Source organism: Eleutherodactylus coqui, chromosome 8 (assembly GCF_035609145.1).
Source record: "Eleutherodactylus coqui strain aEleCoq1 chromosome 8, aEleCoq1.hap1, whole genome shotgun sequence".
NCBI lineage: Eukaryota > Metazoa > Chordata > Amphibia > Anura > Eleutherodactylidae > Eleutherodactylus > Eleutherodactylus coqui.
The window spans coordinates 166,959,960-166,985,903 of NC_089844.1; the positions used below are offsets into that span (position 1 = coordinate 166,959,960).

At 44.5% G+C, this 25,944-nt stretch overlaps 1 protein-coding gene across 1 annotated transcript in view; it reads right to left on the bottom strand.

Annotated features, from left to right (window-relative positions):
- Positions 1–315: 315 nt before the first annotated feature.
- The window catches only part of LOC136578001 (sulfotransferase 1A1-like), a 159,910-nt gene continuing 134,281 nt past the window's right edge, over positions 316–25,944 (bottom strand). Inside the window, exons 3-6 of the mRNA XM_066577908.1 lie at positions 3,003–3,127; positions 2,664–2,808; positions 668–848; positions 316–585 (exon numbers count right to left, since the gene is read on the bottom strand). Coding sequence (XP_066434005.1) covers positions 473–585; positions 668–848; positions 2,664–2,808; positions 3,003–3,127 — 564 coding nt within the window. The 3' untranslated portion in view covers positions 316–472. The remainder of the gene's footprint in view (positions 586–667; positions 849–2,663; positions 2,809–3,002; positions 3,128–25,944) is intronic.

Here is a 25,944-nt window from a genome sequence, read left to right on the forward strand (position 1 = left end):
AGCAGTCTGGCAATGTTACACGCATAGCTTCGTTACTCCTCCTCTCCCCGATACTCGCTGTACTCCGAGCACTGGAGCCAGGAGGAGGAGTAAAAAAGCTATACGGTGCCCATCGCACGCAGCATCAGACAGCTAGTGCGTGTATTAATGATGAAGGTAATCTCCACTACAGACCTAATCAGGTGTGGGGGTCATTAAGCTGCCAAAAGCCCGACAGCGCTGTTACCTCCTCGCCCCCAGCCTAGACTTTAAGCAATGACCCGTACACAAATTGGCTGCCATTTACCTGCCAGAAGACGTATTCCTCCACTGCTATAAATCATGAAATGTCTTTATTTTTGGAACGGGGTAAATACAGAAGAAAAGGTGATAAGAAGTCATGGGGCAGTAATTGTATTCTTTAGGATGTCTGTCCATGTGCAATGCGGGCAGAGACTGGGAATGGAAGGGAGACAGTCAGTAGGTCATTGACTCAGACCTCGAAGCGGAAGGTCAGGTCGGTGTCAGACATCTCCCTCTTATAACAGGCATCAAGTAATTCATTGTGAGCCACAGTGAGATGGTTCTTCCAGTCGCCGCAAATTCCTAGAAAGGCAGAAGTGCAGGATTTAGTGACCATAAGTAACACGCTATCAGTAGTTAATAGTAACGCGGAAATAGACGGTACCTTTCCTCATGAAAGGAGAGACCTCGTGGTCCATAACATGGGTCGGGATGGAGCTGTAGTTGGCCATGTGGTTTTCCTTCATGGTCTTGAAGGTTGTACGCTGGTGGATCTTCTCCAGAACATCCTCAGGTAGATACTTCCCCATGTACTTCATCACCTTCCTGATCTCACGTTTTGAGTCCTGTACCAAGCAGATGGAGAAGTTTAGAAAACCGCCTCAACCCCTCATCCAAGGGTACGTCAAGGGTAAGAAAGTTGCACAGAATTTGTAGAGTATCATTAAAGGAGCTGTACAAGAATTTCAAGTTATTCCCTATCCACAGGGCAAAGTGTAACTTGCTGATCGATGGGTCTCATGTCCCCCATCCTCCTCAGTGCGATGTTACTGCACCCCCCAGTAAGGAAGAGACTGGTCATATAAGTATACCAGTGATACATTCACTTCTCGCTCGGGTATTTCCATCAGCCCCATTGAAGTGAATGGAGTACTGACCGCACATGAGCAGCCAATGCTGCATTCAGAGTGACGTCACTGCGGGGAGAGAAGCGATCCCCATAAGGACAGGAGGGCAGGACATGGGAGTCCTGTTCTCAAGATTGAGGTGAGACCCCCATTAATCAGTTATTCCCTATCATGTGGTTAGTGGATAACTTGAAATTCTCTTCTGCGCAGTAACGACCCCAGTTGGGACTAGTTGAACAGTGAGCGTCTTCTTCTTGTTGAACTGAGCCAAATGATCTGGCTCAGCAAAAAGCGAAAAAAACTGTCATCATTGCAGGTTATGTGGGCTTAGAGCGGCATCTATGGGTGTGTGGCACCGCTCCATGAAGTCCTACTTCCCCCACCCCCATCGTTTACTTACAGGAGCCGGCTCGTTAGCGGCCGGCCCATCACTACTAACAGGGACTGTGCAATTCTATGAAACCAAAGGTTACTCGGTGACTAAATGTACCTTCATACTGCGCAGCAGGGGTGCTATAACATTGCTGCTTCCTGGGTCACTGTACTGACCGCAGGAGACGGGAGAGAGGAGACATGTTAAACTCTACATAGAGCGCTCAGCATCAAGCAACAGACAGCGCAACGCATGTGGGATTGTTAGACTGAAGCCTGTATTGGGTGGTGGCTGGGCACTTTAGTAAGCAGAATCAAAGAAGGGGCACTATAAGCAGATGGGGCCACAGAGGGGACACTAGTAGTAACTGGGGCCACAGTGGCGACAACTAGGAATTAGGGCCATAGATGGGGCAATATTACAAATTTGGGCATTAATAGGAAGCTGGGCCTTAGAAGGGACACTACTAGGAAGCAGGGCCACAGAGGGGACATTATGGGGAATTGGTAAAGTCATCTTGGTATTCTGGGTCGGATGGAGAAGAAAAGGGAAAGTGAACAACTCCAGTCAGAGAGGACATAACCTGTTATCATTAGAGGTAACGGTACTGTAATTACTGATATGGTCTGCAGAGAGCCTGTCTAGAGCGGATATCTACCACTATATAGCGGCAATATTGGTCTTTGTATAGTATTTTTCTCAGTAACAGTATGGCGGTATTATTTGGCTCTTATATAGTTTCACTATTAGCAGTACTGATCTTTGCAGTGGTCTTACTTTAGTAACACTATGGTGGTATTAGTTACTATATGGTGATACTATGTGATCATGGTGGGTCCTTTTTTTCTTGTTAAGATGTTGGTATGTAGATATCTTGGTTCTGTTATCGTATCTATGGAATGAGCTTGGTTCTGGTATTGTCTCTGTAGTAAATATCAGATTATTATAGAACTTTAGACTCCTTGGGGTCCACAGTTTCCAGACAGGCCAAGACCCTTGGTAACCTTGATCGGCCCCTGGTGTGCACAATATAGCTACTGATTTGGCTAACCCCCGTCTGTCTAATATAAAGTGAACATTATCTTGGTCATTTCCAGGGTGCTCTGCACTCGGATCTAATCCACAATGGATACCTAGGATGAGTAAATATCTATTGCTACCTCTAACAGGTCCTCGTAGAACAGGTAGAGGACGTCCTTCTGCTGTCTGATCTTCCACCAGCACTTCACATGGTCACTCCATGGCCCAAAGGCAACTATGGGAGAAAGGACAAGTATGAGCATGGACAGGACATCTAGAAGGTGCCTGCTGAGGGTCGTAATTCTATAACAGCGGGGGTCTCACAGGCTGCAGACCACCGGTTTAGTAACTGGCATGTGTTTGGTAGAGGAAGCATTTCCTTGCACCAGAGAAGGCTGCAGTCCAGTTCCCCTACTGCAGACCCCTATAGGAGTTAACCCTTATGCTACCAGCATAATGAGAGGATACATTACTTGTACCTGTTCCTTTTAGGATCTTCTAGATATTCTTCAAGCGTCCCCGGATCTGGGTGCACATAGGACATGCGATAAAAGTGATAATATGACACAAATACATCCTTAGGGTTCCGAGCCACGTAAATTATCTGCAGGGAGAAAAGGCGACAAGCAGTTACTGATTCTGCCATGAAAGGAGGGCGAACTAGAGATAGAGATGTGATCGGCCTGATGAGGGAACACATTGAGTTATGAACCAGGCTCTACGCAAGAGAGGTGGCCCTGGGTATAGGAGCAGGGGGTGATCAGGGTCTACAGGAGGGGAGAAAGCTATTGAACGTGTATGACCACCTTAACCCCTTGACACTAAATGGCATACATATACGCCCAGCAGCGGCGGGGTTTGTATGGATGGTGAGCCGATCCTGCTCCATACACAGCGAGGGCCAACTGCCTCTGACACCATCCACAACAACTGCAAGCAGCAGTCACACCACTTTTGACAGCGGAATTCAAATGCCCAATCGGCATTAGGGTGTCCCGAATGGCCCCGCAGTGATGGGATTGTGCAACACTCCAGAGGGGTGACCCTGAGCACCTGGCTAACGTGAAGACCTGGGAAGGTTAAGTGCTGACGTGTCACTCGCCATGCTCTGGTCCCGGAGGGATGACATGCTGCCAAGGCCAGTGTAGATTGCATGCCAGGCTTCCATACTCCTTTGGCTGGGAGTGCCAATAAAGGGGATGATAGTGGTGTGTGTGGGTGTTGTAGTAGATATCACTTGTGATGCAACCTTTCCCACATACCATTATTCTATGCAGCGGAGTAATAAACACAGAGATAGATATATAACCTCGGGTCCTGAGGAACAGTTAAGGCCCAGTATAACTTTTACCTGAAAAAAGACTTGAACAGGTATTACAGGTACAAGTCACTTGACGTACTGACAGGCTATAGCTCAGAGGTAGGGAGGATACACAGGATCAATACAGTCCAGAGGAGGAGGGGGGGTAAGGAGTCCCCCCACAGACTCTTTGGCAGGCAGTTACTCCAGAAAAGGCTTAGCCTAGATACACCCCACATACGCATGGGTGTCACAATCAAGCACCTCTGTGCGGTGATCCTAGAGTCGGATGGCCGCATAGAAAAACACCTGTATTGTGAATGGGTACCTGCTTTTTTTTTTTTTTAATAAGTTGGGGTCGGTTCTCTCTCCTCACATCAACACTACATGGTGAACATAATAAACATTTAAATACTAATAAATAAAAAAAGGCAAAATTGCACTTCTATTGGTCATCCCATCTCCAAGTAGAAACTTAATGAAGTGATCAAAAAGTCGTAAAAAAAATAAAAAAATAAAATTATATATGTATAAATTTGGTATCGTCGTAATCCTACTGACCCACGGAATAAAGTTATCATGTAATTTTTGCTGCTGTGTGTACACTGTAAAAACAATTCCCTCCCAACAAAGATATTGAAATAGTGTCTTCTTCCATTTTACACCATATATAAATGTTTACATTAATGTGAATGATACATTAAAAATAGTAGAATTGAAAAATATAACTTGCCCCACAAAAATAAGCCCTCAGACAGCCACATTGTTGGAAAAATAAGAGTTAGGATTTTTCGTAAGTGGGAGAAGAAGCAAAAAAAAAAAACAGTGCCTTTAAGGCACAGTTATCAAACACAAGGACCGCTGCCTCATTTTATGTGGCTCGCGGCGTGCCGACAGACGCTCACCACTGTAGTGATTACCAGCTGGGGTGCCATAGCTCCCCACTGGAAATCACGTTGGCAGCGCTGATTCTGGCGCACACTCTGACGTCAGTGTGCAGCCAGGATCCTCCTCCCCTGAGTCCTCTGCTCCTCAGTTCCGCAGGAGAGGACTCAGGGAGGAAGTGTGCCAGGCTACACACTGACGTCAGTGTGCATCTAGGCTCAGCGCGAGCAGAGGGGGAGTGGTGCTGACAGCAAGGAGGAAGTATATGGGTTGGGGTTAATATTGTTATGGGGTTAATATTACTGACGGGGATTTATTACTATGGGGGGTTACTATTACTGTGGGGGTACCCTGTTACTACTGGGGCTACTATGAGAGTCACTATGACTACTGCGACCACTATAGGGGGGGGAGGGAGGTGAGGGTGTCACCATTAGGGCTCGTTCACGAGGGCGTAATAGTGTTTCGGTCGTACAAACACACTGCGTATTTCCGCAATAGAGGAAAAAAAAAAACGCAGATGGGCCCACTGAAAGAGCGCGCAAATAAGCAGTGAATACACAGGTTTCCTGCGCATTCACCATGTATGTGCGCGGCCCATTCACTTTAATGGCCTATTGCGGTGCGTAGTATGTAACATAATAGGTCATGCTTTGTGAAAATCTATATTCATGTGAATGACTCATTGAAATCAATGGCTTCTATTCACTGCATATTTTGTACGCAAATACGCTGGTGTGAACAGGACCTCACTATACTGTCTTACAATCGGCCCTTTGAAGGTCACTATAAGCTTGATATGGCCCTCGGTGAAAATGAGTTTGACACCCCTGTCTTAGAGTCATGAATGAATCTCACTCGTCGGTTCTCGCAGGGCATCCAGGGTTTCAGGGGACCCTGGATCTTTGTTCCAGACACTTCTGGTGGCCAGGCATGTCTCAGGAGATCCGCAACTTTGTTAGGGGATGCTCGGTCTGTGCTCGCAATAAGAGTCAGCGGCGTCCTCCGGAGGGTCCCCTGAGACCGCTACCGGTTCCTTCCAGTCCATGGTCGCAGTTATCGGTAGATTTCATAACTGATCTACCAGAATCCCAGAAGTGCACCACTATTTTAGTGGTGGTCGACCGGGTTCTCAAAGATGGCACATTTTGTGGCGTTAAAGAAGCTACCTTCGGCAAAAGAATTTGCCAAGATTTTTGTAAAAGAAATAATTCGACTACATGGGGTTCCCCAAAATATTGTATCTGATCGCGGGGTTCAGTTTGTGTCGCAGTTTTGGTGTGCCTTCTGCAGAAACCTGGGAACGTCGCTTTCCTTCTCCTCAACATTCCACCCGCAAACTAATGGTCAGACTGAGCGGAAGAACCAAGATTTAGTGCAATATTTACGGTTGTTTGCTAGCGAAAAAGCTCATCAGTGGGCAGAGTTCCTGCCGTTGGCAGAGTTTGCACTAAACAACCGCCCTTGTTCTTCCACTGGGGTATCTCCATTTTTTTGTGTATACGGTCAGCATCCTCGCTTCCTTACAGCAATCCCTACTTCTTCGGTCTGTCCTGCAGCTGATGTCGCCACAGATACGCTTCGGGGAGTATGGAAAGAGGTACAGAAAAACTTGGAAGCAGTGTTGTTTTAAGTGCAAATTAATCTAGCTATGTCTGTGCCTCTTAATATGCGTATATCTATATAAATAAAAATGTAAATGTTCGTTTGTTCAAAATCTTAAATCTCCGAAAGTTCTTCACCGATTGCTTTGAAATTTGGACACAACGTTGCATTCAAATACGTGTGTATTTTTATATACCTACTATTATATAGCTCTCACACCTGTGACAGGTAAAAACATGATTTTTTGGAAAAACTGCTCATTCCGCTTTGAAATTGCCATTGAACATGCAATTCATTGAAACTCCCACGTGCAACATTTTCAAAGCATCCGGCATGAGAAAAGTATTGCAGAAATGCAAGTTTATTGTTTGGGATGATTGCACAATGGCGCACAAAAAAAAAATGGATCGATCATTGCAAGATTTGTGTGGAAACATCAGACCATTTGGGAAGGCATTAATATTGCTTGCAGGAGATTTCAGGCAAACATTACCTGTAATTCCTCGATCACCACCAGCGGATAAATAAATGCTTGCCTGAAATACTCTACTTTGTGGCGACAGGTAAAGACGGAAAAATGAACTCCAGATATGCGTGTCCAGCTGCAGAAGATCGATCAGCCGAGATATTCTCACATCACTTGCTGGAGATTGGGAATGGATAGGTGCTGGTTGATCGGACCTCAGGACGAATTTCACTGCCTCATAACGTCTGCAATTTAGTGACGTCAAAAGAAGAATTGGTTAAAAAAGAATTTCCCAATATTCAAGCCAATTCTAAGAATCCTGATTGGCTGAGAGAACGAGCTATTCTTGTGGCCAAGAACAAAAACGTCTACGAACCTAATATCATCAGTCTAACATTTAAAGCAAGGCAGTCACATGGCAACACTGTTGTGGAAGTAGATGAAGGGGTTAATTATTAGAGATGAGCGAGCGTACTCGTCCGAGCTTGATGCTCGTTCGAGTATTAGGGTGTTCGAGATGCTCGTTACTCGAGACGAGCACCACGCGGTGTTCGAGTCAATTCCATTTCCTTCCCTGAAAGATTTGCACCAGTTTCTGGCCAATAGACATGCAGGAAAGGCATTACAACTTCCTCCTGTGACGTTCCAGCCCTATCCCACCCCACAGCAGTGAGTGGCTGGTGAGATCAGGTGACCGCCGAGTACTTAAAGTGGGGCTGCCCGCGGCTCGCCACAGACGCACGCTGGCAGAGATTAGGGAGAGTGCTGCTGCTGCTATAGGGAGAGTGTTAGTGTCTACAAGAACCCCAACGGTCCTTCTTAGGACCACAGCTCACCTAGTGCATTACTGTTGTGGCTGCTAAGAGCAGTTGTGCACTTTTTCTTTTTTTTGTATATCGGATGTGCAGCCCCATTACAGCTATTACATTTAACCAGACTGAGCCACAGCAACATGTGGCCAGGTACGGCTAGTTTGTATTATATATATATATACCCCTTCCAGATCTGTTTCATTATGCCTGAGCATGAGTCCTAAGTAGGTTTGAATACTCGCTATAACATCATGTATTTTTGTTAGTCATATCTACAAGATTACTTGGTTTCCTGTCTCGAACATGCAACCTCATACATGATCATGTCATTGTGTTTATGACATGATCATGTAGGAGGTTGCAGGTTCGAGACAGGAAAATGTTCCCTAGACCCTGACATCACAACCACTGGCCTATTGACTCCATGGATACACCTTCATCATATGGTTCTCTAGGAAACAGGAATCATCACTCTGCCATGATCCATTGAAATCTTTCCTGAGCCCATGTGAGGCATTGTTGGCGATGACAAGGGGCCATCCTTGTAATCCTCCTTCTTTTGAGCCTGTGTAGATGCAAAGTATGCCACATGGTCATTGTGTCAGGGCTAGGTTTCCTTGCTCCTGCTAAATCCACTTCCTGTCTCCCAGTTCTGACTCCGCCCTGCTACTAATTAGGACTTCCTATAAAAGCCTGACCATGCCTCAGATCCAGTGTGTGATTATTGTGTTCCACCACCGTGATCAAGCGCCTCTTCCTTCAGCTCCTCTACAAGCATACTGATACCTACTGCTGCTGACCTTTGACTACGCTTCCATCTCATCTATTTGTACTGCACACTGTGACTTCCCAATAACGACTCCCGGCTATGCTGACTACTCTCCAGTCACCGGCTCGGCTACTACACCTGCGGCTCCAATTCAGCATCGGTAAGACGCAACAAGAAAATCACGTTCCCTAAAATGGAGTCCTTAGTAGCCATGCTCAGGAAATAGGTCACAGAGCTCCAAGAGTTCTGTGCCTCCTGAGATCGAGGGGTTACAGAGGTAACTCGTGGAGATGCACAATTCAGGGCCAGACGTCCACATGCCATTGCCACCAAAATTTACTGAAGATCGTTGCCAATACAGAGGTTTCTTAAATCAATCTGCAGCGTCCGAGGAGCGAGCCTCAACCTAGGAGACAGCAGGGGAGAGTTTGGGCCTTGTCATGGGACCCTACCGTCTCCCACCCAGAGGGTAACTGGGGACACGTCCAAGGAGCTGAGAACAGGCTATTAAATAGGGAAACTCAATAGTGGTATACCACAGTCACATGTGATGCCACCATTCCGTCCTCTGCGGTGAATTCTGAAGGGTATAATAAAGAGTCCACGCACACACAGTTGATTTACAAAGGTTGAACCAGGAACGGGCGGTAAAGCTGTTTACTTGCAGAAACTTGAAAAACAGTCCATACAAAGTCCGGCAAGACACTGGAGCAGGAAGACTCGTGGTGTGACGGAGGAATCATGGGAGGACAGAGGGATTACACAGGCCTAGTTATCTGTGGTTCTCTAATCCCAGCCACTCTTTAACCCTTTCTAATCCAATTTGTATCCTGGTTTTTCTAAGGGGCTTACTCTTTTTCTGGTGTTATACAAAGGCGCTATATGGTGGCTAAAGCCAGTACTGCGTGAGGTGACACATTGGATAGACTCCGACAGCAGAGAGGCTGGCAATTTTCAGTAAGAGAACCCCGACGGACGTCTTCCAACATTGGAGCTGTACAGCCTTAAATCATAATGTCTTTAGAGGTCAGACAGTGGATTGGAAAGGGTTAACTTGCACTCTCCAACTCTCTATCGGTTCACACTTACGGGGTGGGACATACTTTCAGTGCTGCCCAGTGGGGTCTGGCAGACTTGCAGCTCCTCTCTTGCTTTTCAGTGATGGGGCCTGGGTAGAAGGGACCCAAGACACACATATCTCATCTGCTCAGCTTCCTCCATCTTCCCTACCCTGCAGAATTTCTGCCCCTGCCCACCTGCATAAGATTGCATTACAAAACGCAATCCTAGGCAGATGGACACGATTTGTCCACGTGAAAATATACACGGAAAACAAATTGTGGCATGCTCTATTTCTGTGTGGGTCTCGAAGAGTCCTGCACAGAAATGTCACTCTCGGTGGCTCTGCTCTGCTCTGCGCATGCACGGGATGGCCGGCAGCCAGAACGTCACAGAGCCGGAGCCGCATGAGAAGGTGAGAGCCGCACTGGTCCCTGCAGGAGATTTCTCGCAGGGGATCCGACCTGGCCATCTGTAGATGGGCCAAAAGGTGTCTTTGTGCAGACAGGCTCCTGACTTGAGTATCCCAAACAGAAAGCTGATAGGAAAGACCAAAAGAGTAAAAAAAAACTCACTCATGCATATGACAAGGTCACATGACATACAAAAGATACATTTCCAGACATAACCCAGACAGTAACCCATTCAGTGCTACAGCTGTACAATACACACCATATTCACTCACATGGGAGACACTGACAACACAAGACAACATAGACCATTCAAAAACATCTAGAAAGACCGGTACATTGACTTCTGTACACTATAAATGCCAGATATATTTCCAGATGCAGCCCACCTTGTTTGCCAGTGACAGGAAGAAGGTGTTTTTCATCATTAACCTGCTCACTGATGAGGCACTCGCATGGGCCTTGCCATACATAGAGACTAATAGTAATATGCTTGACAGCCTAGATGCCTTCACTACTGCTATGGTTCATATTTTTGATGATCCGTACCACTGTGCCATGGCTGAAGGGAGATTACATAACCTCTAACAGTGGCAACGTTCCGTTGCAGAGTATACAGCAGAGTTTTGGCACAGGGTGATTGATACCACGTGGAATCTAGCTGCACAACAGAGCCAATTTCGTTGGAGATTATCATAGCGTGTAAAGGATGAACTTGCCAGAGGGGAGACTCCTGACAACCTGGAAGACTTCATTCAACTGTGCATCTGGATTGACCAGAGACTTTCCGAATGGTGAAAAGAGAGACTGCGGGGTTGGGGTACTAACACCCCTTATTCCTTCCAACAATCCACACTGAGCCCTTCGCCGAGAACTGAAGCCACACGAGAACCAAAGCAGGTTGATGTCTTCCATTGATTATGCTTCTCTCATCCCATTTATACTGCATATCGATACCTCCTGCTGCTGACCTTTGACTACGCTTTCGTCTCATCCATTTGTACTGCATACTGTGACTTCCTGATAACAACTCTTGCCTATTCTGACTACTGTCTAGTGACCGGCTCTGCTACAACACCTGCGACTCTAATCCAGCATCGATAACACGCAACACACTGTGGAAATTTGTCTAACTTCCCCGCTGTTGTACTGCTAGGTCTGTTGGTCCACTGTAACAAGTCAATGCTGAGATAGCAGACGTGGCATCCAAAGATCACCTTTAGGATCAACCACACATGGCCTGCAGAAGTGTAATCTTTTGAATGACATATTTCCATCCAGTTTTGGTACACTCTTGATATTGGCTGTTCCTGAACCGCAGTAAGTGAAACTTTTTCATAAAAACCTGGCACCACACATCCGTGCGCCAACAATCTGCCTGCAGTCAAAGTCACTCAAGTCACAACCATTACCCATTACTGTAAAATGTTGTCTTCTGCTGTGCAGAGGAGAGGTCAGCACATTATCAGGTAGCACTTTGTGACACGCCCGTCACGTAGTACATCCTTACTGATCACGTGCCAGCTGTTCCTAATGCAGTGATCAGTCAGTGTACATGTGACATCACTATCCTCCCATTATATATATTAGGGGAAATGTATAAAGCCCGGCATTTTAAATACCAGTCGTAAAATTATTTCCACTATGCGCCTAATATATAAAGACTTGCACACCTCTTCATATATTGAAAAGGTATTTTCAAATTTCAAACTTTAATGTGATCGGTGCCTAAAACCTAGAACTGGGCACCGTTAGGTCAGCAAGCGGATGTGGACCCGCTTTGCCACAAACTGATTTGGCTTTGGGCTAAATCTGGAGGCTGCACTTGGGATACCCCGGTTTTCACCTCTTGCACCTCAAAGTGGCATTTGGTCTTTGCTGCGGGGTACCCAAGCCGTTACTCGCAAAAGTAGTCTCAGTTATGTGGCAGCTGACACTAACATAAGACCAAGGTGCAAAACCTATTAATGCTATACTCACCTCAGATGAAGCCTGTTGCAAAAAAAGGATTACATTGTGAGCCATTACTATGCTTCCTAAGAGCAACGTGCAATACAATTACGTAAAATTCTAACGTTTATCTATTGGACAACTATACAAAGTTTCTGACAAGGCCTTCAATTAAAATGATCTATACTGCTGATCTGCTCATAAGTCTCCTCACTATCCCACACCCCAAACCACTTTTCGATACAGTCCACTCCCTCCTCAGCCCCAAAGAACTGGCCCCCGTGACGCATCTCAGTGCTGAATAGCAAGCCGCCCATGGCGCTACACAAATAAGGATTACTATTATTTTATTATTATTATGAAGGGATCCCTAAGGTCCAAAGGCCCAAGTAAAACACAAACTTTCCACCCACTACAATTACACCTTTGGCCCGACACTTTGTAGCTATTTTTCCTAGATTGCCAGCAAACAGATGAATGCACACCTAGCAAAAAATTTAAACTAAAACGCATAGGCCTCCTCCATATCCCCTCTAGCCCACCTTTCCATCTCCAAACGTGGTGTGCTTTCTACCATTAAAGGTAGGTAGAAAAAAATGTTCTTTCAATCTGCTGACTATCTAGGAGAAATAGAAGGACCATCTAGTAGAGCTCCTCAATATCACATATGCAGACCGGCCAAGTTTACAACTTTTACCCTAATCCTTAAACTAATATTACATTTTCAAACAAAACAGCAAGTTCCTCACCGTTCACAGGTAATGGCTCACATTATTGTGGTCGGTGCCTAAAACCTACAACTGGGCACCGTTAGGTCAGCAAGCGGATGTGGACCCGCTTTGCCACAAACTGTTTTGGCTTTGGGCTAAATCTGGAGGCTGCACTTGGGATACCCCGGTTTTCACCTCCTGCACCTCAAAGGGGCATTTGGTCTTCGCTGCGGGGTACCCAAGCCGTTACTCGCAAAAGTAGTCTCAGTTATGTGGCAGCTGACACTAACATAAGACCAAGGTGCAAAACCTATTAATGCTATACTCACCTCAGATGAAGCCTGTTGCAAAAAAAAGGATTACATTGTGAGCCATTACTATGCTTCCTAAGAGCAACGTGCAATACATTTACGTAAAGTTCTAACTTTTATCTATTGGACAACTATACAAAGTTTCTGACAAGGCCTTCAATTAAAATGATCTATACTGCTGATCTGCTCATAAGTCTCCTCACTATCCCACACCCCAAACCACTTTTCGATACAGTCCACTCCCTCCTCAGCCCCAAAGAACAGGCCCCCGTGACGCATCTCAGTGCTGAAGAGCAAGCCACCCATGGCGCTACACAAATAAGGTTTATTATTTTATTATTATTATGAAGGGATCCCTAAGGTCCAAAGGCCCAAGTAAAACACAAACTTTCCACCCACTACAATTACACCTTTGGCCCGACACTTTGTAGCTATTTTTCCTAGATTGCCAGCAAACAGATGAATGCACACCTAGCAAAAAATTTAAACTAAAACGCATAGGCCTCCTCCATATCCCCTCTAGCCCACCTTTCCATCTCCAAACGTGGTGTGCTTTCTACCATTAAAGGTAGGTAGAAAAAAATGTTCTTTCAATCTGCTGACTATCTAGGAGAAATAGAAGGACCATCTAGTAGAGCTCCTCAATATGACATATGCAGACCGGACAAGTTTACAACTTTTACCCTAATCCTTAAACTAACATTACATTTTCAAACAAAACAGCAAGTTCCTCACCGTTCACAGGTAATGGCTCACATTATTGTGGTCGGTGCCTAAAACCTACAACTGGGCACCGTTAGGTCAGCAAGCGGATGTGGACCCGCTTTGCCACAAACTGATTTGGCTTTGGGCTAAATCTGGAGGCTGCACTTAGGATACCTCGGTTTTCACCTCTTGCACCTCAAAGGGGCATTTGGTCTTCGCTGCGGGGTACCCAAGCCGTTACACGCAAAAGTAGTCTCAGTTATGTGGCAGCTGACACTAACATAAGACCAAGGTGCAAAACCTATTAATGCTATACTCACCTCAGATGAAGCCTGTTGCAAAAAAAGGATTACATTGTGAGCCATTACTATGCTTCCTAAGAGCAACGTGCAATACATTTACGTAAAGTTCTAACTTTTATCTATTGGACAACTATACAAAGTTTCTGACAAGGCCTTCAATTAAAATGATCTATACTGCTGATCTGCTCATAAGTCTCCTCACTATCCCACACCCCTAACCACTTTTCGATACAGTCCACTCCCTCCTCAGCCCCAAAGAACATGCCACCGTGACACATCTCAGTGCTGATGAGCAAGACGCCCAAGGCGCTACACAAATAAGGATTACTATTATTTTATTATTATTATGAAGGGATCCCTAAGGTCCAAAGGCCCAAGTAAAACACAAACTTTCCACCCACTACAATTACACCTTTGGCCCGACACTTTGTAGCTATTTTTCCTAGATTGCCAGCAAACAGATGAATGCACACCTAGCAAAAAATTTAAACTAAAACGCATAGGCCTCCTCCATATCCCCTCTAGCCCACCTTTCCATCTCCAAACGTGGTGTGCTTTCTACCATTAAAGGTAGGTAGAAAAAAATGTTCTTTCAATCTGCTGACTATCTAGGAGAAATAGAAGGACCATCTAGTAGAGCTCATCAATATCACATATGCAGACCGGCCAAGTTTACAACTTTTACCCTAATCCTTAAACTAATATTACATTTTCAAACAAAACAGCAAGTTCCTCACCGTTCACAGGTAATGGCTCACATTATTGTGGTCGGTGCCTAAAACCTACAACTGGGCACCGTTAGGTCAGCAAGCGGATGTGGACCCGCTTTGCCACAAACTGATTTGGCTTTGGGCTAAATCTGGAGGCTGCACTTGGGATACCCCGGTTTTCACCTCTTGCACCTCAAAGGGGCATTTGTTCTTCGCTGCGGGGTACCCAAGCCGTTACTCGCAAAAGTAGTCTCAGTTATGTGGCAGCTGACACTAACATAAGACCAAGGTGCAAAACCTATTAATGCTATACTCACCTCAGATGAAGCCTGTTAAAAAAAAAGGATTACATTGTGAGCCATTACTATGCTTCCTAAGAGCAACGTGCAATACATTTACGTAAAGTTCTAACTTTTATCTATTGGACAACTATACAAAGTTTCTGACAAGGCCTTCAATTAAAATGATCTATACTGCTGATCTGCTCATAAGTCTCCTCACTATCCCACACCCCAAACCACTTTTCGATACAGTCCACTCCCTCCTCAGCCCCAAAGAACATGCCACCGTGACGCATCTCAGTGCTGAAGAGCAAGCCGCCCATGGCGCTACACAAATAAGGTTTATTATTTTATTATTATTATGAAGGGATCCCTAAGGTCCAAAGGCCCAAGTAAAACACAAACTTTCCACCCACTACAATTACACCTTTGGCCCGACACTTTGTAGCTATTTTTCCTAGATTGCCAGCAAACAGATGAATGCACACCTAGCAAAAAATTTAAACTAAAACGCATAGGCCTCCTCCATATCCCCTCTAGCCCACCTTTCCATCTCCAAACGTGGTGTGCTTTCTACCATTAAAGGTAGGTAGAAAAAAATGTTCTTTCAATCTGCTGACTATCTAGGAGAAATAGAAGGACCATCTAGTAGAGCTCCTCAATATGACATATGCAGACCGGCCAAGTTTACAACTTTTACCCTAATCCTTAAACTAATATTACATTTTCAAACAAAACAGCAAGTTCCTCACCGTTCACAGGTAATGGCTCACATTATTGTGGTCGGTGCCTAAAACCTACAACTGGGCACCGTTAGGTCAGCAAGCGGATGTGGACCCGCTTTGCCACAAACTGATTTGGCTTTGGGCTAAATCTGGAGGCTGCACTTGGGATACCCCGGTTTTCACCTCCTGCACCTCAAAGGGGCATTTGGTCTTCGCTGCGGGGTACCCAAGCCATTACTCGCAAAAGTAGTCTCAGTTATGTGGCAGCTGACACTAACATAAGACCAAGGTGCAAAACCTATTAATGCTATACTCACCTCAGATGAAGCCTGTTGCAAAAAAAAGGATTACATTGTGAGCCATTACTATGCTTCCAAAGAGCAACGTGCAATACATTTACGTAAAGTTCTAACTTTTATCTATTGGACAGCTATACAAAGTTTCTGACAAGGCCCTCAATTAAAATGATCTATACTGCTGATCTGCTCATAAGTCTCCTCACTATCCCACACCCCTAACCACTTTTCGATACAGTCCACTCCCTCCTCAGCCCCAAAGAACATGCCACCGTGACACATCTCAGTGCTGATGAGCAAGACGCCCATGGCGCTACACAAATAAGGATTACTATTATTTTATTATTATTATGAAGGGATCCCTAAGGTCCAAAGGCCCAAGTAAAACACAAATTTTCCACCCACTACAATTACACCTTTGGCCCGACACTTTGTAGCTATTTTTCCTAGATTGCCAGCAAACAGATGAATGCACACCTAGCAAAAAATTTAAACTAAAACGCATAGGCCTCCTCCATATCCCCTCTAGCCCACCTTTCCATCTCCAAACGTGGTGTGCTTTCTACCATTAAAGGTAGGTAGAAAAAAATGTTCTTTCAATCTGCTGACTATCTAGGAGAAATAGAAGGACCATCTAGTAGAGCTCATCAATATCACATATGCAGACCGGACAAGTTTACAACTTTTACCCTAATCCTTAAACTAATATTACATTTTCAAACAAAACAGCAAGTTCCTCACCGTTCACAGGTAATGGCTCACATTATTGTGGTCGGTGCCTAAAACCTACAACTGGGCACCGTTAGGTCAGCAAGCGGATGTGGACCCGCTTTGCCACAAACTGATTTGGCTTTCGGCTAAATCTGGAGGCTGCACTTGGGATACCCCGGTTTTCACCTCTTGCACCTCAAAGGGGCATTTGGTCTTCGCTGCGGGGTACCCAAGCCGTTACTCGCAAAAGTAGTCTCAGTTATGTGGCAGCTGACACTAACATAAGACCAAGGTGCAAAACCTATTAATGCTATACTCACCTCAGATGAAGCCTGTTGCAAAAAAAAGGATTACATTGTGAGCCATTACTATGCTTCCTAAGAGCAACGTGCAATACATTTACGTAAAGTTCTAACTTTTATCTATTGGACAACTATACAAAGTTTCTGACAAGGCCTTCAATTAAAATGATCTATACTGCTGATCTGCTCATAAGTCTCCTCACTATCCCACACCCCAAACCACTTTTCGATACAGTCCACTCCCTCCTCAGCCCCAAAGAACATGCCACCGTGACGCATCTCAGTGCTGAAGAGCAAGCCACCCATGGCGCTACACAAATAAGGTTTATTATTTTATTATTATTATGAAGGGATCCCTAAGGTCCAAAGGCCCAAGTAAAACACAAACTTTCCACCCACTACAATTACACCTTTGGCCCGACACTTTGTAGCTATTTTTCCTAGATTGCCAGCAAACAGATGAATGCACACCTAGCAAAAAATTTAAACTAAAACGCATAGGCCTCCTCCATATCCCCTCTAGCCCACCTTTCCATCTCCAAACGTGGTGTGCTTTCTACCATTAAAGGTAGGTAGAAAAAAATGTTCTTTCAATCTGCTGACTATCTAGGAGAAATAGAAGGACCATCTAGTAGAGCTCCTCAATATGACATATGCAGACCGGACAAGTTTACAACTTTTACCCTAATCCTTAAACTAACATTACATTTTCAAACAAAACAGCAAGTTCCTCACCGTTCACAGGTAATGGCTCACATTATTGTGGTCGGTGCCTAAAACCTACAACTGGGCACCGTTAGGTCAGCAAGCGGATGTGGACCCGCTTTGCCACAAACTGATTTGGCTTTGGGCTAAATCTGGAGGCTGCACTTAGGATACCTCGGTTTTCACCTCTTGCACCTCAAAGGGGCATTTGGTCTTCGCTGCGGGGTACCCAAGCCGTTACTCGCAAAAGTAGTCTCAGTTATGTGGCAGCTGACACTAACATAAGACCAAGGTGCAAAACCTATTAATGCTATACTCACCTCAGATGAAGCCTGTTGCAAAAAAAGGATTACATTGTGAGCCATTACTATGCTTCCTAAGAGCAACGTGCAATACATTTACGTAAAGTTCTAACTTTTATCTATTGGACAACTATACAAAGTTTCTGACAAGGCCTTCAATTAAAATGATCTATACTGCTGATCTGCTCATAAGTCTCCTCACTATCCCACACCCCTAACCACTTTTCGATACAGTCCACTCCCTCCTCAGCCCCAAAGAACATGCCACCGTGACACATCTCAGTGCTGATGAGCAAGACGCCCAAGGCGCTACACAAATAAGGATTACTATTATTTTATTATTATTATGAAGGGATCCCTAAGGTCCAAAGGCCCAAGTAAAACACAAACTTTCCACCCACTACAATTACACCTTTGGCCCGACACTTTGTAGCTATTTTTCCTAGATTGCCAGCAAACAGATGAATGCACACCTAGCAAAAAATTTAAACTAAAACGCATAGGCCTCCTCCATATCCCCTCTAGCCCACCTTTCCATCTCCAAACGTGGTGTGCTTTCTACCATTAAAGGTAGGTAGAAAAAAATGTTCTTTCAATCTGCTGACTATCTAGGAGAAATAGAAGGACCATCTAGTAGAGCTCATCAATATCACATATGCAGACCGGCCAAGTTTACAACTTTTACCCTAATCCTTAAACTAATATTACATTTTCAAACAAAACAGCAAGTTCCTCACCGTTCACAGGTAATGGCTCACATTATTGTGGTCGGTGCCTAAAACCTACAACTGGGCACCGTTAGGTCAGCAAGCGGATGTGGACCCGCTTTGCCACAAACTGATTTGGCTTTGGGCTAAATCTGGAGGCTGCACTTGGGATACCCCGGTTTTCACCTCTTGCACCTCAAAGGGGCATTTGTTCTTCGCTGCGGGGTACCCAAGCCGTTACTCGCAAAAGTAGTCTCAGTTATGTGGCAGCTGACACTAACATAAGACCAAGGTGCAAAACCTATTAATGCTATACTCACCTCAGATGAAGCCTGTTGCAAAAAAAAGGATTACATTGTGAGCCATTACTATGCTTCCTAAGAGCAACGTGCAATACATTTACGTAAAGTTCTAACTTTTATCTATTGGACAACTATACAAAGTTTCTGACAAGGCCTTCAATTAAAATGATCTATACTGCTGATCTGCTCATAAGTCTCCTCACTATCCCACACCCCAAACCACTTTTCGATACAGTCCACTCCCTCCTCAGCCCCAAAGAACATGCCACCGTGACGCATCTCAGTGCTGAAGAGCAAGCCGCCCATGGCGCTACACAAATAAGGTTTATTATTTTATTATTATTATGAAGGGATCCCTAAGGTCCAAAGGCCCAAGTAAAACACAAACTTTCCACCCACTACAATTACACCTTTGGCCCGACACTTTGTAGCTATTTTTCCTAGATTGCCAGCAAACAGATGAATGCACACCTAGCAAAAAATTTAAACTAAAACGCATAGGCCTCCTCCATATCCCCTCTAGCCCACCTTTCCATCTCCAAACGTGGTGTGCTTTCTACCATTAAAGGTAGGTAGAAAAAAATGTTCTTTCAATCTGCTGACTATCTAGGAGAAATAGAAGGACCATCTAGTAGAGCTCCTCAATATGACATATGCAGACCGGCCAAGTTTACAACTTTTACCCTAATCCTTAAACTAATATTACATTTTCAAACAAAACAGCAAGTTCCTCACCGTTCACAGGTAATGGCTCACATTATTGTGGTCGGTGCCTAAAACCTACAACTGGGCACCGTTAGGTCAGCAAGCGGATGTGGACCCGCTTTGCCACAAACTGATTTGGCTTTGGGCTAAATCTGGAGGCTGCACTTGGGATACCCCGGTTTTCACCTCCTGCACCTCAAAGGGGCATTTGGTCTTCGCTGCGGGGTACCCAAGCCATTACTCGCAAAAGTAGTCTCAGTTATGTGGCAGCTGACACTAACATAAGACCAAGGTGCAAAACCTATTAATGCTATACTCACCTCAGATGAAGCCTGTTGCAAAAAAAAGGATTACATTGTGAGCCATTACTATGCTTCCAAAGAGCAACGTGCAATACATTTACGTAAAGTTCTAACTTTTATCTATTGGACAGCTATACAAAGTTTCTGACAAGGCCCTCAATTAAAATGATCTATACTGCTGATCTGCTCATAAGTCTCCTCACTATCCCACACCCCTAACCACTTTTCGATACAGTCCACTCCCTCCTCAGCCCCAAAGAACATGCCACCGTGACACATCTCAGTGCTGATGAGCAAGACGCCCATGGCGCTACACAAATAAGGATTACTATTATTTTATTATTATTATGAAGGGATCCCTAAGGTCCAAAGGCCCAAGTAAAACACAAATTTTCCACCCACTACAATTACACCTTTGGCCCGACACTTTGTAGCTATTTTTCCTAGATTGCCAGCAAACAGATGAATGCACACCTAGCAAAAAATTTAAACTAAAACGCATAGGCCTCCTCCATATCCCCTCTAGCCCACCTTTCCATCTCCAAACGTGGTGTGCTTTCTACCATTAAAGGTAGGTAGAAAAAAATGTTCTTTCAATCTGCTGACTATCTAGGAGAAATAGAAGGACCATCTAGTAGAGCTCATCAATATCACATATGCAGACCGGACAAGTTTACAACTTTTACCCTAATCCTTAAACTAATATTACATTTTCAAACAAAACAGCAAGTTCCTCACCGTTCACAGGTAATGGCTCACATTATTGTGGTCGGTGCCTAAAACCTACAACTGGGCACCGTTAGGTCAGCAAGCGGATGTGGACCCGCTTTGCCACAAACTGATTTGGCTTTGGGCTAAATCTGGAGGCTGCACTTGGGATACCCCGGTTTTCACCTCTTGCACCTCAAAGGGGCATTTGGTCTTCGCTGCGGGGTACCCAAGCCGTTACTCGCAAAAGTAGTCTCAGTTATGTGGCAGCTGACACTAACATAAGACCAAGGTGCAAAACCTATTAATGCTATACTCACCTCAGATGAAGCCTGTTGCAAAAAAAAGGATTACATTGTGAGCCATTACTATGCTTCCTAAGAGCAACGTGCAATACATTTACGTAAAGTTCTAACTTTTATCTATTGGACAACTATACAAAGTTTCTGACAAGGCCTTCAATTAAAATGATCTATACTGCTGATCTGCTCATAAGTCTCCTCACTATCCCACACCCCAAACCACTTTTCGATACAGTCCACTCCCTCCTCAGCCCCAAAGAACATGCCACCGTGACGCATCTCAGTGCTGAAGAGCAAGCCACCCATGGCGCTACACAAATAAGGTTTATTATTTTATTATTATTATGAAGGGATCCCTAAGGTCCAAAGGCCCAAGTAAAACACAAACTTTCCACCCACTACAATTACACCTTTGGCCCGACACTTTGTAGCTATTTTTCCTAGATTGCCAGCAAACAGATGAATGCACACCTAGCAAAAAATTTAAACTAAAACGCATAGGCCTCCTCCATATCCCCTCTAGCCCACCTTTCCATCTCCAAACGTGGTGTGCTTTCTACCATTAAAGGTAGGTAGAAAAAAATGTTCTTTCAATCTGCTGACTATCTAGGAGAAATAGAAGGACCATCTAGTAGAGCTCCTCAATATGACATATGCAGACCGGACAAGTTTACAACTTTTACCCTAATCCTTAAACTAACATTACATTTTCAAACAAAACAGCAAGTTCCTCACCGTTCACAGGTAATGGCTCACATTATTGTGGTCGGTGCCTAAAACCTACAACTGGGCACCGTTAGGTCAGCAAGCGGATGTGGACCCGCTTTGCCACAAACTGATTTGGCTTTGGGCTAAATCTGGAGGCTGCACTTAGGATACCTCGGTTTTCACCTCTTGCACCTCAAAGGGGCATTTGGTCTTCGCTGCGGGGTACCCAAGCCGTTACACGCAAAAGTAGTCTCAGTTATGTGGCAGCTGACACTAACATAAGACCAAGGTGCAAAACCTATTAATGCTATACTCACCTCAGATGAAGCCTGTTGCAAAAAAAGGATTACATTGTGAGCCATTACTATGCTTCCTAAGAGCAACGTGCAATACATTTACGTAAAGTTCTAACTTTTATCTATTGGACAACTATACAAAGTTTCTGACAAGGCCTTCAATTAAAATGATCTATACTGCTGATCTGCTCATAAGTCTCCTCACTATCCCACACCCCTAACCACTTTTCGATACAGTCCACTCCCTCCTCAGCCCCAAAGAACATGCCACCGTGACACATCTCAGTGCTGATGAGCAAGACGCCCAAGGCGCTACACAAATAAGGATTACTATTATTTTATTATTATTATGAAGGGATCCCTAAGGTCCAAAGGCCCAAGTAAAACACAAACTTTCCACCCACTACAATTACACCTTTGGCCCGACACTTTGTAGCTATTTTTCCTAGATTGCCAGCAAACAGATGAATGCACACCTAGCAAAAAATTTAAACTAAAACGCATAGGCCTCCTCCATATCCCCTCTAGCCCACCTTTCCATCTCCAAACGTGGTGTGCTTTCTACCATTAAAGGTAGGTAGAAAAAAATGTTCTTTCAATCTGCTGACTATCTAGGAGAAATAGAAGGACCATCTAGTAGAGCTCATCAATATCACATATGCAGACCGGCCAAGTTTACAACTTTTACCCTAATCCTTAAACTAATATTACATTTTCAAACAAAACAGCAAGTTCCTCACCGTTCACAGGTAATGGCTCACATTATTGTGGTCGGTGCCTAAAACCTACAACTGGGCACCGTTAGGTCAGCAAGCGGATGTGGACCCGCTTTGCCACAAACTGATTTGGCTTTGGGCTAAATCTGGAGGCTGCACTTGGGATACCCCGGTTTTCACCTCTTGCACCTCAAAGGGGCATTTGTTCTTCGCTGCGGGGTACCCAAGCCGTTACTCGCAAAAGTAGTCTCAGTTATGTGGCAGCTGACACTAACATAAGACCAAGGTGCAAAACCTATTAATGCTATACTCACCTCAGATGAAGCCTGTTGCAAAAAAAAGGATTACATTGTGAGCCATTACTATGCTTCCTAAGAGCAACGTGCAATACATTTACGTAAAGTTCTAACTTTTATCTATTGGACAACTATACAAAGTTTCTGACAAGGCCTTCAATTAAAATGATCTATACTGCTGATCTGCTCATAAGTCTCCTCACTATCCCACACCCCAAACCACTTTTCGATACAGTCCACTCCCTCCTCAGCCCCAAAGAACATGCCACCGTGACGCATCTCAGTGCTGAAGAGCAAGCCGCCCATGGCGCTACACAAATAAGGTTTATTATTTTATTATTATTATGAAGGGATCCCTAAGGTCCAAAGGCCCAAGTAAAACACAAACTTTCCACCCACTACAATTACACCTTTGGCCCGACACTTTGTAGCTATTTTTCCTAGATTGCCAGCAAACAGATGAATGCACACCTAGCAAAAAATTTAAACTAAAACGCATAGGCCTCCTCCATATCCCCTCTAGCCCACCTTTCCATCTCCAAACGTGGTGTGCTTTCTACCATTAAAGGTAGGTAGAAAAAAATGTTCTTTCAATCTGCTGACTATCTAGGAGAAATAGAAGGACCATCTAGTAGAGCTCCTCAATATGACATATGCAGACCGGCCAAGTTTACAACTTTTACCCTAATCCTTAAACTAATATTACATTTTCAAACAAAACAGCAAGTTCCTCACCGTTCACAGGTAATGGCTCACATTATTGTGGTCGGTGCCTAAAACCTACAACTGGCACCGTTAGGTCAGCAAGCGGATGTGGACCCGCTTTGCCACAAACTGATTTGGCTTTGGGCTAAATCTGGAGGCTGCACTTGGGATACCCCGGTTTTCACCTCCTGCACCTCAAAGGGGCATTTGGTCTTCGCTGCGGGGTACCCAAGCCATTACTCGCAAAAGTAGTCTCAGTTATGTGGCAGCTGACACTAACATAAGACCAAGGTGCAAAACCTATTAATGCTATACTCACCTCAGATGAAGCCTGTTGCAAAAAAAAGGATTACATTGTGAGCCATTACTATGCTTCCAAAGAGCAACGTGCAATACATTTACGTAAAGTTCTAACTTTTATCTATTGGACAGCTATACAAAGTTTCTGACAAGGCCCTCAATTAAAATGATCTATACTGCTGATCTGCTCATAAGTCTCCTCACTATCCCACACCCCTAACCACTTTTCGATACAGTCCACTCCCTCCTCAGCCCCAAAGAACATGCCACCGTGACACATCTCAGTGCTGATGAGCAAGACGCCCATGGCGCTACACAAATAAGGATTACTATTATTTTATTATTATTATGAAGGGATCCCTAAGGTCCAAAGGCCCAAGTAAAACACAAATTTTCCACCCACTACAATTACACCTTTGGCCCGACACTTTGTAGCTATTTTTCCTAGATTGCCAGCAAACAGATGAATGCACACCTAGCAAAAAATTTAAACTAAAACGCATAGGCCTCCTCCATATCCCCTCTAGCCCACCTTTCCATCTCCAAACGTGGTGTGCTTTCTACCATTAAAGGTAGGTAGAAAAAAATGTTCTTTCAATCTGCTGACTATCTAGGAGAAATAGAAGGACCATCTAGTAGAGCTCATCAATATCACATATGCAGACCGGACAAGTTTACAACTTTTACCCTAATCCTTAAACTAATATTACATTTTCAAACAAAACAGCAAGTTCCTCACCGTTCACAGGTAATGGCTCACATTATTGTGGTCGGTGCCTAAAACCTACAACTGGGCACCGTTAGGTCAGCAAGCGGATGTGGACCCGCTTTGCCACAAACTGATTTGGCTTTGGGCTAAATCTGGAGGCTGCACTTGGGATACCCCGGTTTTCACCTCTTGCACCTCAAAGGGGCATTTGGTCTTCGCTGCGGGGTACCCAAGCCGTTACTCGCAAAAGTAGTCTCAGTTATGTGGCAGCTGACACTAACATAAGACCAAGGTGCAAAACCTATTAATGCTATACTCACCTCAGATGAAGCCTGTTGCAAAAAAAAGGATTACATTGTGAGCCATTACTATGCTTCCTAAGAGCAACGTGCAATACATTTACGTAAAGTTCTAACTTTTATCTATTGGACAACTATACAAAGTTTCTGACAAGGCCTTCAATTAAAATGATCTATACTGCTGATCTGCTCATAAGTCTCCTCACTATCCCACACCCCAAACCACTTTTCGATACAGTCCACTCCCTCCTCAGCCCCAAAGAACATGCCACCGTGACGCATCTCAGTGCTGAAGAGCAAGCCACCCATGGCGCTACACAAATAAGGTTTATTATTTTATTATTATTATGAAGGGATCCCTAAGGTCCAAAGGCCCAAGTAAAACACAAACTTTCCACCCACTACAATTACACCTTTGGCCCGACACTTTGTAGCTATTTTTCCTAGATTGCCAGCAAACAGATGAATGCACACCTAGCAAAAAATTTAAACTAAAACGCATAGGCCTCCTCCATATCCCCTCTAGCCCACCTTTCCATCTCCAAACGTGGTGTGCTTTCTACCATTAAAGGTAGGTAGAAAAAAATGTTCTTTCAATCTGCTGACTATCTAGGAGAAATAGAAGGACCATCTAGTAGAGCTCCTCAATATCACATATGCAGACCGGACAAGTTTACAACTTTTACCCTAATCCTTAAACTAATATTACATTTTCAAACAAAACAGCAAGTTCCTCACCGTTCACAGGTAATGGCTCACATTATTGTGGTCGGTGCCTAAAACCTACAACTGGGCACCGTTAGGTCAGCAAGCGGATGTGGACCCGCTTTGCCACAAACTGATTTGGCTTTGGGCTAAATCTGGAGGCTGCACTTGGGATACCCCGGTTTTCACCTCTTGCACCTCAAAGGGGCATTTGGTCTTCGCTGCGGGGTACCCAAGCCGTTACTCGCAAAAGTAGTCTCAGTTATGTGGCAGCTGACACTAACATAAGACCAAGGTGCAAAACCTATTAATGCTATACTCACCTCAGATGAAGCCTGTTGCAAA